Consider the following 17,610-nt stretch of genomic DNA (forward strand, 5'->3'; position numbering starts at 1 on the left):
CCCTGCAGGGGGCCTGATGCTGGACTCGATCTCAGGACCCTGCGCCAAAGGCCGACACTCAAGTCTGAGCCACCCAGACGCCCCATCTCACAGAATTTTTTACAGTCGAGAAAACACGGATTGTTCCGTGCGTGTGCGGGGTGTGTGCTTTGAATGAAACTCCCTCTGTAGTTCTAAAGGCAGAAACTCACATCCCCTCACGTGGAATTCACCCATTTGGTCTCACTTAGACGTGACACACAAATGCACGTAGGTGCACACAAATACCTTTACACACCCATAGAGCCATTCAAAACACAACTACTTACACATGCGTACCCACACACAGTCATAGATTCACCATCAGGCACACCCACAAATGCATTCACAGATAGAGGTAAGTTCAGATACTCAATTTACATTCAGGAAACAGATACACACGTGCCCCTTATCACCCTCATGCTCACACACCGATCCATGCAAATATCCCCAAATTCACGCAGATGTGCAGAGCAGCTTCACATACACACGCTCAAAAAGTTGTACACGTCAAGAGATAACATACAAACCCAAACACATATGTGTGCTTGTTATACACATGCAGTCACACCCGACTACACACACTTAGACATACGGGCCCGCAAAGACAACACAGACCCAAACACTTGTGTATTCACGATTACACACGGGTCAGAGGCGCATGGCAGATCTTCCGACACAAAACCACAACGGAACACACAACCAAATATTAAACAAATACCCACAAAGGGGGCTCAGACGTTTGCAAGTGTCCTCATTTCTCCCCATTCAGCCACATTCATAGATACAGGCAGTCACACTCCCGCATGGACACACGTGCCCTCAATTTCTTTCCTAGGCTCCTTCACTGGCACTGATCACACCCTCACACAAAACACAAGAACCTCTCGATGCTCACAAACACTCAAATCTCATGGTCTTGCAAATCCACTGGCAAACCCCAACTACACACGCACACGCACCACTCCTATATCCTCTGGACACAGACACCCACACAATCCAGATTCTTGTAGACACAACACACATGAACGACGTGGACACACACACACACACACACACACGCAGACACCCTGGAATACACTCGTTCGCCATTCGAAGACATTCAGAGACGCGCACGCTGGTGAGCACACACACACTCTTGTACGCGCCCGAGACGCAATCGGACACAGGCGCCCCCACGCACCCGCTGCCTCTCGGCCGCGGAGGACAGGCCCGCATGGATGCTCACGCGCACACGTGAGGGGACACACTTGGGCCAGCACCGCCCCCCCCCCCCCCCCCCGCAAACAGAGGGTCCCTGCCGGCCCCGGCGCACGCGCGCCCCCGCGCCCCTCCGCAGCCGCGCGCCGCCACCGCAGCCCGGGCCGCCCCACCCCGCGCCGGGGCCAGGCGGGGCCCGGGGGACCGGGTCGGGGTCTGGGCCGGGGGCGGGGCGCACCTGGGCTCCGCCCCGGGGCGGGGCCGACGCTGCGTCGCGAGCGCGAGCGGCCGCACCTGGCTCGGCGGCGGCGGCGGCGGCGGCGGCGGCGGCGGGCCCGGTCCGGGTGCGAGCGCGGCGCAGCCCAGCCCGAGCGAGCGCGGAGCGGGCGCCCGCAGCCCCGGCGCCGCCATGGTGGAGGCGGCGCCCCCCGGGCCCGGGCCGCTGCGGAGGACCTTCCTGGTGCCCGAGATCAAGTCGCTGGACCAGTACGATTTCTCGCGGGCCAAGGCGGCGGCCAGCCTGGCGTGGGTGCTGCGGGCCGCGTTCGGGGGCGCAGGTACGGGGCCGGGGGCGGCAGGTGCGGGGGGCGGGGCGGCGGAGGCCGGGGCCGTGGGAACAATAGCGCCGGCCGCCGGGGGGCCCCGGGCTCCGGCCCCGCCGCGCCGGGCCTCCGGGCTTCCTGCTCGGCCGGGGCGGCGGACTTTGCCCGCCCGGCTGCGGGAGCGCGGTGGGGGTGGGGCCGGCGGCCCCGATCGGCGCGGGGACCCCGGCGTCCGGGAGCCCAGGTGAGCGGGGCGGGGTCTCCGGGCGGGCCTGCGCGCCGTGCCCCCCTGCACACTCCCATCACGCCCCCGCGAGGACCGTGCCCCCCGCGCCGCCGCCGGGACCCACGCCCCGCGGCAGCCTTCCCTGCGCTGCGGGCGGCGGGGGCAGCTCCGGGAGCCCCGTCTTCCGCCTCCAGGGCCCGGGCAGCGGCTGGCAGCTGTGACTTATTACCCCCATTTTGCCTAGGAGAAGGGAATTGGCGTGTCCGAGATCGGCGGGGGTGGGGGCCCAGGTGGAGGGCCTTCTCCCGCTGGGGCAGAGCCTCCACTCGGCCGAGGCCCACATGGGGGAGGAAGTCAGGCCCCCCCAGGGGCAACGCTGCGGGTGGGTCCCCGGGGCTCCAGGGCCCGAGTGCGCCAAACCAGGGCCCTAGGGCCGACCGGCCACTCAGGCCAGAGCTGGGAGCCAGGCCTGTTACCGGGCAGCCAGGGTTAATTAAGGTCCGGGCCTTCCCGGGAGTCCTGGGGGGACGCCTTGCTCTCCCCCCGGCCTGTCCACTGGTCTTGGCACCAGCTGGGCACAGCCCATCCCCCCTTCAGTGGCCTTCCCAGATCAACCTGTTCTGGGTGTGGGGCTCGGGGACAGCTGCCCATCTCCTGGGTCCGCCCAAGCCTGTGTCTTTCTCCCAGCACCCTCCCGTGCAGGGCCCACTCTGAGGCCTGCCTTTCCCCCGAGGATCTGCTTGAGGAAGAAAGGAGGCTGGCAGGGAGAGACCCAGGTCTGCCCCAGCCTCTCACGGCCTGGGTTACGTGGCCCTAGAAGGCTTGACTTTGGGAATCAGAACTGGGTTTGAGTCCCAGCTCCACCAGGTTATGGACGAATTATCCCAGTTCTCTATAAAGCTTCTGTCCCCCCCACTCTCTTTTACAGAGGGGGAACTCACCCATTTTGCAAATGACTGTGGGGCACCCACTAAGTGCCAGGGCAGGGCTTGGGTGATTGGGATCCCAGTACCCTCTTCACAGAGTTGCTGGAGGCAGACCTCAGATTTCTTCCCCTTGTGTCTGGCAGACAGTGCATTCTAAACGGCTGCTCGCTGTCACTGCTGCCGTGATCAGTAGCGGTATTTAAAATATATATTTAATTAATTTATTTATTTGAGATAGAATGAGAGAGAGAGAAAGGATGAGCATCAGGGAGGGGCAGAGGGAGAGAGAGAAGCAGACTCCCCATTGAGCAGGGAGCCCAATGTGGGGCTTGGTCCCAGGGCCCCAGAATTATGACCTGAGCTGAAGGCAGATACTTAACCAACTAAGCCACCCAGGTGCCCCAGTAGTGGCGTTTTTATTAAGAATATTAAGATTACCGTGGAGCAGAAATTACTGTCCCATTTCACAGAAAGGAAAGTGAGATCTCTTGGGATGCCCTGACTCACCCAGTTCTGTTCTCACTGAGCCAGCTCCCTGCACTGTCCAAGATCCTCCCTGAGGGTCAGGTGCAGTCCTCCTCCGACCCTCCTTCCCTAGACAGAGGGAGGGGCTGAGGAAGGTGGGACACCAGGCCCAGAGAAGGAAGTAGGGAACAGAGATCTACTTGATTCATGAACTCTGGGACTTTTTACCCATGCGGGTTGGGTGCCAGGCTGGTGCTGGGTGCTCAGGACAGAGAGGATGGGGGTGGAGTTGGGAGAGAGGGGGATGGGACATGAAACCGGATCATTGCTGCTTAGGGTGATAAGGTCTGTGTTGTAGAGGAGTCTGTTAGGGGCAGGAGGAGGAAATCCCTGAGCTCTGCCTGGGAGGGAAGGAGAAAGGAAGTCTCCCCAAAGGAGGGAGGGTTTGAACCTTGAGGGATGCTTTTAGGAGTTCGCCAGAGGGAGGAGACCGGCATGCAGAAAGGCCTGGGGGTTTGGGCCAGCGGGGAGTTCTCAGAGAAGACTGTGCAGGTCCCCGTGGTGGGGTGGTGGCTGAGGGAGGTGGGAGATGAGAGAGGCTGGTGGGACAGAGGAGGGCCTCTCAAGCTCTGTGTGTGTGTGTGTGTGTGTGTGTGTGTGTGGAGGGGGGAATCTGAGGGCGCTGGGGAGCCATGGAACATGTTTGAGGACTTGACAAAATGAGATCAGATATGCAGTTGCCCAAAGGGAAGGCAGTTCTGGTGGCCCGGAGGCACAGGCGTGAGGAGGCTGTGGGAATGCAGGCAGGTGGGCTCCGGGACTCTAACTCAGAGATAACAAAGGGTGCCATCTCTATGCAAGTTTGGGAAACACCGCACCAAAGTCCCTCATGCCAGAGCATCAGTGTGACCTCTGGGGAGACTGGGTTCATGTCAGCTGGGCCGTTTATTAGCTGTGTGATCCTGGGCAAGTTATCTCAGCTCTCTGGGCCTTGGTTTTCTCATTGGGACCGTGGGGCTAAGAGCAAGCGTCCTAAGGGTTACTCGAGCAAATGCATGCAAGGCGGCCGTGGTATAAGTACATGCTAGCTGTGTTGTAGAGCTGGGTGGTCCAGGGTGGTGGCCACATCCACATGTGGCTCATCTTTGTTGTGATGTGTTGTAAATGTAAGTGAACTACACCGTGGCCTGATATCTGAAGACTTGATATAAGAAAAAAAAAAAAAGTGAAATATCTCATCCATAAGGCTTTTATATTAATTACATGTTGAAATGATAGTATTAGATATGTATTGGGTTAAATATGTTACTAGGGTTCCTCGTTTCTACTTTTCTAATGGGGCTACTACAAAGTTTAATAAAACGACGTATGTGGGCCAAGCTGTATTTCTGTCAGACGGCACTACACTATGCTAGATGCCTAATAAACATTTTTAGTAGAGAGCGGTGGCTCTCAAGCGGGGGTGGGGTGGGGTGGGGTGGTTTGCCTCTTAGACCTTTGATAGTGTCTGGAGACATTTTTCATTGTCACTACTTAGAGGAGGGTGCTCCTGGCATATAGTGAGTAGAGACCAGCGACTCTGCTGCTCATCTTACAACGCCCTGGACAGCCTACCCCACTCCCCGCTGAACACAAAGAAGTATCCAGCTGCAATGCCAGTAGTGCCAGGTGTAGGCACACACACAGGTAGAGAGGAAGTGCTTGATGAGCATTAGCTATTGGTAGGCCTGGCTCACGTTTTTTTCATCTTGAAGGTCCTGACATGTCCTGCAGGAAAGAAATTTGTTTAATTTTGCCTGTGGGTGCAGGAAATGAGCTGGGGCTGGGGAGGTAGGGAGCAGGGCTTGCGTTGGGGAGATGCCAGGAGGTTGAAACCCAAGGACTTTAGGTGTTGGGGGAGGTGGACAGGAGGAGAGATGGTGATTTCTCCCTGCAATTTCTCTCACAGAGGGAAGGAACAGGTTTGGAGCAAGGTACTGAGCATCACGGGAGATGCCCAGAGGGCAGTGGGACACAAGGCCTGGGCTGCAGCAGGTGGCAGTGCTCAGATGGCCATGGGAGCCATCATGGGGTGGGGAGTACATATCCACTTACAGGGCTGCTCTGACCGAGCTGTCAGCAGCCTGGCATTGACCGGGCACGTGGGGAGGAGGCCTGGCTTGAGTGGTGGGACAGAGAAAAAGCTGGGAGATGCCGGGGGAGGAAGGTTTCCGGAATAAGGAGGTGCTGGGCAGAGCGCCCAGGCAAGATACGGCCCACAACTGTGCGTTGGAGGGCCGCTGCTGGCCTTGGGGTGGCTGGGAGCTGGGAGGGCAGGAGCCCGGATCAGGGAGGTTGGGATGGGGATCAGGTGGAAGGAAGGAAGCCTGGAGAATTCTCTTCTTTCAAGGAGCTGCCCTGAGGGGGCAAGAGTGGGTACAACTCTCCACAGGAGTGGAGCATGAAGAGGGAAGGTCAAGTGTGATTTTAGGAGGCGGAGGCCGGGGCAGGGAGGGACTGAAGGGGAAGATGCCTGGGTCCTTGTAGGTAAGGGCGGGGCGTCTCTGGGGAGCAGGGCTGTGACGACAGGCACCTGGGGAGGGTCTGGTAGGTCAGGCGCAAACATTTTTAAGCAGCAGAATCCTGCCTCCCGTTCTTTCAGACACACAGAACCCCAAAAGACAAAACTGTTCGGATTGGAATTAAGAGTCGGGGCCTCCCTGGAAGACCCCCACGAGGGCAGGCTTCCGGTGCTGGCCTCAATCACCTCCTCCCAGACCTCCCCAGAGAATCTTCCTAGTGGCTTATTCTGGTCTTTCTCCTCCCCACCCTTGGATCCTGCTTGGGGGCTCCCCCCCACCCTTCCCTCTGCATGGGGCTTCCTCGGACCTCCTCCTGCCCTGCCTGTCTCCTTCAGTGTTTTCAGGGGTTCCGTGGCCGCCTCTGCAAGGTGCTCTCACCTCTCTCCTAAGGCCCAGGCCCTCACAGTCAGCCTGTGCCGCCTCACCTGCTGCCCCTCCTGTACCCCCACCTTAGCCCTCTTTCCAGTCACACCTGATGGGGCCCGGACGCCTCCCTCTCGCTCCCCCTCCACTGCCTCCACCCTTCAGTCACCAGGTGGAGACCAGTCACCCCCTCTCCCCCCAGAATGTCTGCAGCCTTGCTACCTCCCCCTTCCGTCCCCTGCCAGCCAGCCTTCCACCCCACAGCTCACCCCACCCCACCCCAGCCTCCAAGCTGAGAGAGGGCGTAGAGTCTGCTAAAGGCCTGGCTTTGAATCCCAGTGTCGGCGTGGCCCAGCTGTGTGGCCTTAGGCAGGTTACTTTCCTTTTCTGTGCCTGTTTCTGGAGTTCCTGGTTGTGCCCTGGCTGCTGCTTCCCAGGCTTGTGGGGCGCCAGGGGAGATCATGTGATCAAGTCATTGTTACCGTCCGAGGGTCTGCAAGGCCGCCCACCTCCCGGCAAGCCGCTGCGCAGGTGGCCCCACGCTGACTCCTCTCCCGTCCCGGAGCCGCCCTCCCCCCGAGGCGCTGTGCTCTCCCACCTCTTGGCCTCGGCTGGTGCAGGCCCCTCCACCCCAGCCTCTTCCTCTGGCGAACTCCTGCACACCTGCGGGCCTCCGCCCAGGCCCCCTAGCCTCCGTCCCGGCGCCGACCTCCCCACGGGTGCGTGGGCCCTGACCCGCCATCACCCCCTCGCCCCACAGAGCATGTGCCCTCGGAGCTGTGGGAGCCCTTCTACACCGACCAGTACGCGCAGGAGCACGTGAAGCCCCCCGTGACGCGGCTGCTGCTCTCGGCCGAGCTCTACTGCCGGGCCTGGCGCCAGGCGCTGCCGCAGCTCGAGCCCCCCCCCAGCCCCTCTGCGCTGCTGGCCCTTCTGGCGAGGAGGGGCACAGTGCCCGCGCTGCCCGAGCGCCCTGTGCAGGAGGCGGACCTGAGGCACCAGCCTATCCTCATGGTAGGCCCCGCCCCGCCCCGCCCCGCCCCGCCCCGCCCCGCCCCGCCCCGCCCGCCAGGCCTGGCTCCTCCCCAGAGGCCCCGCCCACGGGCCTGGCTCCTCCCCAGAGGCTCCACCCACAGGCCTGGCTCCTCCCCCAGAGGCCCCGCCCACAGGCCTGGCTCCTCCCCAGAGGTCCCACCCACAGGCCCATCTCCTCCCCAGTGTCTCCCCTCCAGGCCTGGCTCCTCCCCAGAGGCCCCGCCCACCCGACCTGGCTCCTCCCAGAGGTCCCACCCACAGGCCCATCTCCTCCCCAGTGTCTCCCCTCCAGGCCCGGCTCCTCCCCAGAGGCCCCGCCCACCCGACCTGGCTCCTCCCAGAGGTCCCGCCCACCAGGTCTGGCTCCCCCCGAAGGCTCCGCCCACCCGGCCTGGCTTCTCCCCTGGCACTATCCTGGGCCCTTGACATGCTCTAATGGCCCGCCAGAAGTGGTTCTTCCAGCACCTTATCCTGGCTCCTTCCCTGAAGCCCCACCCACTAACCGTGGCCCATCCCAAGCCCCTCCTACTTCAGGCGCCCCGAGCCCCCATACCTTGAGGTTCTTCCTCTCCTCCCTCAGAGGTGAGGGGAGCCCCCGTCCCTCGCCCTGGCCTCACCCTTCAGCCCTTACCCCCACAGGGAGCCCACCTGGCTGTCATTGACGCCCTCATGGTTGCCTTCGCCTTCGAGTGGACAAAGACACTGCCCGGTCCTTTGGCCCTGGCCAGCTTGGAGCACAAGCTCCTTTTCTGGGTGGACACGGTAGGTGGGGTTAGGCTGGCACCGGCTGGGGGCCAGGACCACCTGGTGACCTGCGCACTGACCCCACCCTGCTCCCCAGACCATCCGGCGGCTGCAGGAGAAGACTGAGCAGGAAGCTGCCCAGAGAGCCTCTCCCGTGGCCCCTGCAGATGGGGTGGCCCCAGCACAGCCCTCGGTGAGGCTAGGGCGATGGCCGGATGACCGGGCACGAGGACAGTTGGAGGGCTGGGTGGGCAGGGAAGGGGTGCCGTGGAGGAGGCCATTCCTGCACTGGGGGGGCTGGAGGTGACTCTTTCTCTCTGCCCTCTCCCCCCGCCTCTCCTGCTGCTCCCCCCTCTGCCTCTCTGGCATCAGTGCCCCACACGCTGGTACTGGAAGCTGGTTCCTGTAAGTGGGGCTGTGTCTCCGCCCCGTCTGCCTGCCTTGCTCGTCGCTTTGTCGCTTTGTCTCTCTGTGTGTCCGTTCTGCCTGCCTGTCCGCTCCCTCTCCTACTTCTTCCCAGCTGTGAGCAGAAGACGAGGGACCCCCGCCCTGGGGGACAGAGAGAACCCCTCTGTAGTCCGAGGGAAGAGCTGAATCTGCTATTAACTCACAGGGCAGACCCCCCCTCACCCCCCAGTTACCTTTCTGGCAGTGAGTTATCAGGAGGGCAGAGCTCCCCGGCTCGTCCATCTCGGCTGAGCTGGAAGCTGAGCTGCTAACACTCCTGAAGGGAGGGCTCTAACCCATCGGATGCGTGGATCCTTACCCCAGTGGGCAGGGCACGTGGAGAAGACCCCTTTAGCCAAGAGGAAGATCCTCCAACCCAGAAGGTGGAAGTACCTTCCTAAGACCCCAGTTTCCCTAAGGACAAATCCCAGCTGTGGTGGTGACAGTGGTGGGAGAGGCTGTCCATCCCCGAAGCACGAGGAGAAAGTGACCCCTACAAGGGGGAGGCCTTGGGCTGGAGAGGGTCCCCGCCTTTGCTCACTCTGGGGCCTCCTTCTTTCCACTCTTGGGCCTGGGTTGGGGGCTCCTCTCCTTCTGCCTACCTGCTTCCTCTGCATCCCCTCCCCGAGCTGGGGCCTGGGTCTTTTGTGGGGTGTGGGGCGGGGAGATCCTCTGCATGGGAGGCTGCTCTGTGGGGTCCCTCCAGGCTGGGAGGAGCTGGGGTCCCCAAAGCCGGCCAGAGCGCAGTCAGAGCTGGATGGCCAGGGCTCACGACAGGGTCAGGGCTATCTCCCCCTCCCCTGGAGGTGTGCTTGGGGGCCCAGCAAGTCAGCACGCCTCCCGCCCCGCTGACGGCCGCTCCTCTCCCCCCAGCACGCAATTGCCTTCTGTTTGAAGGAGTCGGGGAGCAAACCCCCCATGGTAATGTATCCCCCGCCCCGGGGTCCCAGGAGTCCTGCCCCAGCCCTCGCTGCTGGCCTGGCTGCTCGCAGACACTTCCTTTGCCTCTTGCTGCTGCCCTTCCCCCGCTCCAGGCTGGCCCCACTCTGGCTCTGGGTCCCCCAGCTTCACGCCCCCTCATGGCGGATACCCCAGGCCCCCCCACCCAGCCTGCATGACTGCTCACCCGGGGCCAGCCTGACCTCTGACCTAACTTGGCTCCTGCCCACAGATCCGATACCGCAAGGACCGAGCTGTGGCCCGACGCGCCCCCTGCTTTCCAACCGTGACCACCCTCCAGGATCTGGCAAGTGGGGCCGCGCTGGCTGCCACAATCCACTGCTATTGTCCCCAGCTCTTGCGACTCGAGGGTGAGTGGGTGCGGGTGGGCCACACTTGTCCTTGGGAGCTTGGCACCCAGGCATCTGCCCCAGAGTGGTGCAGGAATTGTGAGTGCATTTTCCAGAACTAGAAGGCCAGGGTGTGAACATTTCTCCCCCTGCCCCGCCCCCCCCCCCCCCCCCCCCCGCAAGTAGCTGTGTGACCTTGCACAAGTGTCTAAACTTCTCTGTACTTCGTATAATTCATTCCTGCTGCAAGTTTATAGAACTCCAGATCCTGTTTTAGGTGCTGGAGGTCCAGTGAGAACAGTATAGACTGCTCCTGACCTCAGGCAGCTCACATCCTAGTTGGGAGGGAAAGACACTAAGTGAATCCAGAAGAACATTCTGGATGTTAAATGCTCCGGTGGGGGCTGGGTGGTCGGGAAGAGCTTTCAGATTTGAGTTCCTGGGGGGACTAATTCTCCAGGTAGTTGGGAACAGATGCAAAGGCCTGAAGGAGCAGCTTGTCCTAGTACCGGTGTTGTGGAGGGCACCTAGCGTGAGGCTCGGCCTGTAGGAGGCCCTCGCTTCCCCGGGGCCCCGTCCTCCTTCCCATAGAGCTGGGGACCCAGGTCTCTTGTCCCCACAGAGGTGTGCCTCAAGGACCCCATGTCTGTGGCGGACAGCCTGTACAACCTCCAGCTGGTGCAGGATTTTTGTGCCTCCCGCCTTCCTCGCGGCTGCCCCCTGTCCCTGGAGGATCTGCTTTATGTCCCACCGCCCCTCAAGGTAAGGCCGTCCTGAGGCCTCGTGGGCTGAGGCCGGCGTCCCGAGCCACGGGTCCCAGCGGCTGACCCTGCCTTCTGCCTCCAGATCAACCTGGTGGTGCTGCTCGCCGAGATGTTCATGTGCTTTGAGGTGCTGAAACCTGATTTTGTACAGGCCAAGGACCTGCCTGACGGTCATGGTGAGGCCTGGCCCCTGGGTGCGGGGCGGGGTAGGGAGGCCGGGCCCTTGCTCACGTGCTCTCTCTGCTGCAGCGGCCTCCCCCCGGGCCTCGGAGGCCTCTCCCGCTCAGAACAGCAGTGGCTGCAGGTACAGTTTCCCTGTTGGGTGAGTCTCGGTGGCCGTGATGGGCCCTTCCTCCCGCTGGGCTCTGCGGCCGGGCTAGGGGAGGCTCTGTTCTCACTCCTGGGAGAGGTGAGCAGGTGCGGGCGGCGGGGCTGGGGGGGTCCCTCTGCTGACGCGCGTCTCTTGGCAGTTCTCCTGTCTTCAACTTCCGCCACCCACTCCTGTCACCCGGCGGCCCCCAGTCCCCACTCCGTGGATCCACAGGTGAGGGCAGGGGTACGGCTTGTCTCTGGAGAGACCCCTACCCAGACACGGCCTCAGCAGACATCATGTCTCCTCCTGATCCCTCCGCTGGGTCTCCCTCTGGCACCTCAACGGCCCCACGGTGACACTTGTTGACCCCCACAGTGACCCCCAGCTATCTGTCCACATAATGCCCCATCAGTGACACCTCTGACAGACCCCACCCAGGGACCCCAGTGACTCCATAGTGGCCACTGAGTGACCACTTGCCAACCCTCCCCAGGGTCCCTGAAGTCCTCCCCGTCCATGTCCCACATGGAGGCCCTCGGCAAGGCCTGGAACCGTCAGCTCAGGTGAGTGCATGTCCAGGGCCTGGCCGGTGGAGCAGGCTGGGCAGGGGTGGGGCTGGGGCTCGTCCCAGGGGCTGACCCCTCCCTCCTGCCGCCCAGCCGTCCGCTCTCCCAGGCAGTGTCGTTCAGCACCCCCTTTGGCCTGGACAGCGATGTGGATGTCGTCATGGGAGACCCCGTCCTGCTCCGCTCCGTCAGCTCAGACAGCTTGGGCCCCCCGCGCCCTGTGCCAGCCCGGACCCCCGTCCAGCCACCCCCGGAGCCTGGCGACCTGCCTACCATCGAGGAGGCCCTGCAGATCATCCACAGTGCCGAGCCCCGGCTGCTCCCAGATGGGGCTGCCGACGGCAGCTTCTACCTCCACTCCCCTGAGGGCTCCTCCAAACTGCCGCTGGCTTCCTCCTACCCACTCGAGGGCGCCTCGAAGCCACTGCCCGATGGGCCCACCAAAGTACCCACCTACGTGCCCCACCCCGAGGGCCCCTTGAAACCATCTCCCTGCCCGGCCGGGGAGGTGTCGAAACCGTTGGCCCTATCCGAGGGCTCCCCGAAGGCAGCAGCCTCGTCCCCTGCGGCCGGCAATTCCGAAGTGAAGATGACCAGCTTTGCAGAACGCAAGAAGCAGCTGGTGAAGGCTGAGGCCGAGGCAGGGTCCCCGGCGGCCACCCCCACAGCACCGGAGGCCCTGAGCTCAGAGATGAGCGAGCTGGGAGCCCGGCTGGAGGAGAAACGGCGGGCCATCGAGGCTCAGAAGCGACGGATCGAGGCCATCTTCGCCAAGCACCGCCAGCGACTGGGCAAGAGCGCTTTCCTGCAGGTGCAGCCACGGGAGGCCGGAGGGGAGGCAGAGGCCGAGCCGGGCCTGGTCCCCGGTGGGGAGCGGCCGGCGGGTGAGGGCCAGGGTGAGCCGTCCCCACGGCCCAAGGCAGTGACTTTCTCACCCGAACTGGGCCCGGTGCCCCCCGAGGGGCTGGGGGACTATAACCGGGCGGTCAGCAAGCTCAGCGCTGCACTGAGCTCCCTGCAGCGGGACATGCAGAGGCTCACGGACCAGCAGCAGCGGCTCCTGGCCCCGCCCGAAGCCCCCGGGCCCGCCCCGCCGCCCGCTGCCTGGGTCATCCCTGGTCCCACTGCGGGTCCCAAAGCCGCCTCTCCCAGCCCCGCTCGGCGAGCCCCAGCTGCCCGGCGCAGCCCCGGGCCCGGCCCCAGCCCGACGCCCCGAAGCCCGAAACACGCACGGCCGGCGGAGCTGCGGCTGGCGCCCCTGACCAGAGTGCTCACGCCTCCCCACGATGTAGACAGCCTCCCCCACCTGCGCAAGTTCTCGCCCAGCCAGGTGCCCGTGCAGACGCGCTCCTCTATCCTCCTGGCGGAGGGGTCACCTCCGGAGGAGCCTGTGGCCCGGCCCGGCCTCATCGAGATCCCCCTGGGCAGCCTGGAAGAGCCCACAGCCGAGGACGAGGGAGACGGGAGCCCCCCCGGTGCTGAGGACTCCTTAGAGGAAGAGGCATCTTCAGAGGGAGAGCCCCGGGCCGGGCTGGGCTTCTTCTACAAGGTGAGAGGCCCCGGAGTGGGTGGGGAAGGGCCTGGGGGAGCGGGGTCGCTGGTGGATAATCAGGAGGGTGATAGCTGGGTGGGGGTGGGCAGATGGATCAACTGATGGGTGGGTGGTGGGCAGAGGTACACAGGTGGGTGACAGATGGGGCAGGAGTGGGTGGACAGACAGGGCCGGGGTCTGCCGTGGCACCTCCTCCCTCATGTTCTCTCCTTCATACAACCTCCACCGCGGCCCTGCCAGTTCCCCATCCTACACCGCATAGCACCCCCAGCCCGGGCCAGTGGTGTCGCCTGGACGCTGGCAGTCATGTCCTGACTGGCCTCTACTATCCACCCCACCCCTCCATGCCTGGCCGTTTTCTTTCTTTTCTTTTCTCTTTTTAAGAGTTTATTTATTCATGATAGAGAAAGAGGCAGAGACAGGCAGAGGGAGAAGCAGGCTCCATGCCAGGAGCTGGACGCAGGACTCGATCCTGGGACTCTAGGATCGCGCCCTGGGCCAAAGGTGGCGCTAAATTGCTGAGCCCCCCAGGGATCCCCTGCCTGGCCATTTTCAACTGAGGAGCCAGACATCTCTCTCTCTCTCTCACACAAACACACACACACACACACACACACACACACACACACACACTTAAACCTTTCTGTAGTCCCCCTTGTTCCAGATTGTGGAACAAAGTCCCCCTCCTGGCTCTGGGCTCTGCTCACCTCTCCCACCTGCCCTATCCCCTTCCCAGCTCCACACCCCAGCCACCCTGGCCCCTGCTGTTCCAGGCCCGCAAGGCTTGTTCTAGCCTCAGGGCTCTTGCACTTGCTGTCCCCTCAGCCTGGAATATCCTCTTCCCCTCCCAACCCTCCCCAGTGAAGCCCGAGTCATTCCCCCCCGGGCTGCCTGCCGCCTCTTCCGAGAAGCCTCGCTTAGTGCCCCCGGGTGAGGACACGTCCCTCCCCGTGCTGCAGCAGGCAGCTACTTCTGCTCGGTTAGGTGGCCTTCCTCACTGGGTTAATTCAGCGCTTGGTGTGAACAGCACCCAGTCTGCCCAGGCACCCAGCATAGGGCTGTGCACAAAGCAGGAACCGACTAAGCGCCTTCGGACCAGTTACAAAAGTGAAAGGAGGGGTGGGTGGCAGGCGGGGTCGACAGAAGTACTAGGGGGAGGGACAGCCGCTGGACTCGGTGCCTGTCCCCAGGATGAAGACAAGCCCGAGGACGAGATGGCCCAAAAGCGGGCCAGCCTGCTGGAGCGGCAGCAGCGGCGGGCAGAGGAGGCACGGCGGCGGAAACAGTGGCAGGAGGCCGAGAAGGAGCAGCGGAGGGAAGAGGCCGCTCGGTGAGGCTGGGTGCTGCCTGGGACCCCTGCCACCAGTGAACCTGTGACCCACCTGACTGCTTGATTAACTCTTGACCTGCAGGCTGGCCCAGGAGGAGGTGACCTCAGGCCCCCCGGCCCCCCCAGCTCCCGTGGCCCCCTCAGCAACCCCAGCCCCTGCTGCCAGGGCCCCAGTGGAGGAAGAGGTGGGCCCCAGGCGGGGGGACTTCACTCGGCTTGAGTATGAACGCAGGGCCCAGCTGAAGCTGATGGATGACCTTGACAAAGTGCTGCGGCCGCGGGCTGCGGGGACCGGGGGGCCGGGCCGGGGCGGGCGGAGGGCCCCCCGGCCACGCTCTGGTTGCTGTGATGACTCGGCCCTGGCACGAAGCCCTGCCCGTGGCCTGCTGGGTAAGGACCCTGTAGGGCTGGGGCATCAGGGATGGTGCCTGCCCCACACCCCTTGTCCAGGGCTTATTGAGACCCCCCATGAGGACATGGGGGTGATGGGGGCCTTGGGGGGATGGCCCATGCCTGGTGGACTTCCAAAAGGATATGGGGGCTACGGCGGGGTAAGGCGTGCTGGACAGAACCGGCCCAGAGTCCTCTCTAGGGCTTAAGGAATGTGAGGCCCTCTAAGGGCTGTTCAGGAACGAGAGCCTCCTGGGGTGGGGGTGGGGGGAGGGGCTTCCTCACAGCCGGCTGGGCACAGCCCTCTCCCCCGCGGGTCGGGGGAGATCCATCTCAATTGGAGTGTACAGGGTAAGGGTCTCGTGCGGGGCTGACCCCACATTCCCTCCACAGCCTGCGGGTGAGCATACCCCTACCCACCCCCCCAGCCCAGTGGAGGGTAGGGATGACCCCGTGCCCTCTTCTCCCAGGCTCCCGGCTCAGCAAAGTCTACTCTCAGTCCACCCTGTCACTATCGACTGTGGCCAACGAGGCCCCCCATAACCTTGGCGTGAAGAGGCCCACGTCTCGGTGAGTTTGGCGCAGGCAGGTGGGTGCCCTCTCGGTCCGTGTGTGTCTTCCACTGAAGCGGAGGAGAGGGCACAGTCCAGTGCATGTGTGCAAGGGGGGCTGTGGCCAGGCCTCAGGAACACGCCTGTGTGCCTGAGCGGGACCAGGTATCTTACGGCCAGAGTATATACACGGACGTGCACGTCTCCCACTGCAGGGTCCTGGGCCCATCTCTCCCTGGTCCCTCTGCCTCCAGGGAGGCTTCCCCTGCCAGTGACCGCCTCCCTGTCCTCTCCTGTCCCCCCACAGGGCTCCGTCCCCATCCGGCCTCATGTCCCCCAGCCGCCTGCCTGGCAGCCGTGAGCGCGACTGGGAGAACGGCAGCAACGCCTCGTCCCCGGCGTCGGTGCCTGAGTACACAGGTAAGCGGAGCCGGAGCTGGCGAGCCCCGGGCTGGCCTGTGCCCCGTGGGCCCCGCTGACCGCCCTGCCCTCTAGGTCCGCGGCTGTACAAGGAGCCCAGCGCCAAGTCCAACAAGTTCATCATCCACAACGCCCTGTCTCACTGCTGCTTGGCGGGCAAGGTGAACGAACCGCAGAAGAACCGCATCCTTGAGGTGAGCCTGCGCCTGGGGCTGGGGGGCCAGCGGGTGGGCGGGGCAGGGGGTCCCTGCCGGCTGGCCAACCGCTTCCACCACCCAACCAGGAAATTGAGAAGAGCAAGGCCAACCACTTCCTGATCCTCTTCCGCGACTCGAGCTGCCAGTTCCGAGCCCTGTATACGCTGTCCGGGGAGACAGAGGAGCTGACGCGGCTGGCAGGCTACGGCCCGCGTACGGTCACGCCCGCCATGGTTGAGGGCATCTACAAGTACAACTCAGATCGCAAGCGCTTTACCCAGATCCCTGCCAAGACCATGTCCATGAGTGTAGACGCCTTCACCATCCAGGGCCACCTCTGGCAGAGCAAGAAGCCCACTACTCCCAAGAAGGGCAGCAGCACCCCCAAGTAGCCTCATCCCAGAGGTACACAGGGCGGGCCCCAGCCGTCGCCCTCCCGGAGGACAGCCTGGAGGACAATCAGTTGGTATTCCTGGGTCTCGTCTGTCCCCAACTTTGTCTGGGTAGGGCTGGAGTCCCTACCCCCTAACTTCTGTCCTGTCCTGCTGTGGGGGCTGAGCTGGGAGGTTCAGGGACTCAGGGCTCAGCTCAGTCTCCTGTCTGTCCTCCCCACCTTCTTGAATAAAATAATTTAGAAAGAGCTTGCGTGTGGCATCTCCCCAAGGCTGGCTGGGGCGCCCTGTGACATCTCTACCCGGGTTTTCCTTTCTCAGTGGCCCTGATGCGGTGCCTGCCAAGGCTCCTTGGCCGCCTCTTTCTGACCTCCCTCTGTGGCCTCACCACCCGCCCCTCACTCCACTTTCCTCCCAAGTGTGGATGTTACTGGCCTCGTGGTATTTTACTGTGGCCAAGTGCTAAGCTCGACCTTCTCTCCTTCCACTGCCTGCCTCCGTTTCTAGGCTTGGTTACCACCACTAGAGGATTCCCATGTTTCCCTCCTACGAGCTCTACATCCAAGGGTCTGGGCCCATCCTTGGCATGGCCGTGGACGGCTCAGATCGAGGAGCTCCGCCCTGAGCTCTGGCACAGAACCAGCTTCCCCCACCCCACCTCATACCTAATGGCCTCTTTGGTCTCACGCTTCTCTCCACCCCCATGACCCCCCCCCCACCCCAGGCCAAGGACCTGCCCCTCTCCCTCCCCTTCCCACCACAAGCCAATCCCTCACAGCCCACATGGCCTGCTTAGGGCACAAATCTGATTACATCCCATGATGCTTAAAATCCCTTAATAGTTTAGAGCCCACTAATGGCTTCCCAGAGCTTAGGCCTAACGACCACACCCTGGCCCAGGGCTGAGGTCTAGCTCCTGGCTGCTGTCCAGGATGAGGAGTACCTTGCTAAGCTCGCTGACCTGCCTTCCCTTGGGAGGAGGTCAGCGCCCTGGCTCAGGAAGAAACAGTCTGGAGAGCAGAGGCTGAGTGTATCCACCTGCTTCTGTGGGGAAGGGCTGGCAAGACTGGGCAGTCGGGGGCCAGGCCAACCAAGAGGCCTCAGGTGGCAGAGACTGGCCTCTGAGTCCAGAACTGGCTCTGCGGGGTGAGGGTGGAGCATGTGTCCTGGCTTGGAGCCCAAAAATCCCACCTCCTGCGCCAGCCAATCTGGGGCTGGGGTGGGGGGGTGCAGGGAAGGGGGACTGGGCCCAGGGCCAGAGCACTACAGAGCACACAGTCCCTACAGGCACCTGGGCAGCAGGAAGAAGGCTCAGACGG

At 63.0% G+C, this 17,610-nt stretch overlaps 1 protein-coding gene and 1 long non-coding RNA gene across 9 annotated transcripts; one reads left to right on the plus strand and one right to left on the minus strand.

Moving 5' to 3' along the window:
- The first annotated feature begins 1,600 nt into the window (after window positions 1-1,600).
- Window positions 1,601-16,540, plus strand: CAMSAP3 (calmodulin regulated spectrin associated protein family member 3). Of its 8 annotated transcripts, none has more exons than XM_038567438.1 (19): window positions 1,601-1,775; window positions 7,062-7,315; window positions 7,976-8,098; window positions 8,178-8,273; window positions 8,453-8,485; window positions 9,401-9,448; window positions 9,699-9,837; window positions 10,439-10,578; window positions 10,663-10,756; window positions 10,830-10,902; window positions 11,051-11,124; window positions 11,387-11,456; window positions 11,553-13,008; window positions 14,202-14,341; window positions 14,424-14,731; window positions 15,202-15,301; window positions 15,590-15,702; window positions 15,778-15,896; window positions 15,986-16,540. In XM_038567438.1, the coding sequence occupies exons 1-19, from the start codon at window positions 1,628-1,630 to the stop codon at window positions 16,289-16,291; spliced, it is 3,834 nt and encodes a 1,277-aa protein (XP_038423366.1). In that variant the 5' UTR covers window positions 1,601-1,627; the 3' UTR covers window positions 16,292-16,540. The 8 variants fall into 8 exon arrangements, with proteins under 8 accessions (XP_038423366.1, XP_038423367.1, XP_038423369.1 ...); XM_038567439.1 differs by having other exon boundaries at window positions 10,830-10,884; XM_038567441.1 differs by lacking the exon at window positions 9,401-9,448.
- LOC119864757 lies at window positions 3,285-7,163 on the minus strand. Its single transcript, XR_005375155.1, has 2 exons — window positions 6,571-7,163; window positions 3,285-5,144 (listed from the first exon to the last, which is right to left on the minus strand). It is a non-coding gene; the product is annotated as an uncharacterized LOC119864757 (long non-coding RNA).
- Window positions 16,541-17,610: the final 1,070 nt, after the last annotated feature.

The sequence above is a fragment of the Canis lupus genome, chromosome 20 (genome assembly GCF_011100685.1).
Source record: "Canis lupus familiaris isolate Mischka breed German Shepherd chromosome 20, alternate assembly UU_Cfam_GSD_1.0, whole genome shotgun sequence".
In the NCBI taxonomy this organism is placed as follows: domain Eukaryota; kingdom Metazoa; phylum Chordata; class Mammalia; order Carnivora; family Canidae; genus Canis; species Canis lupus.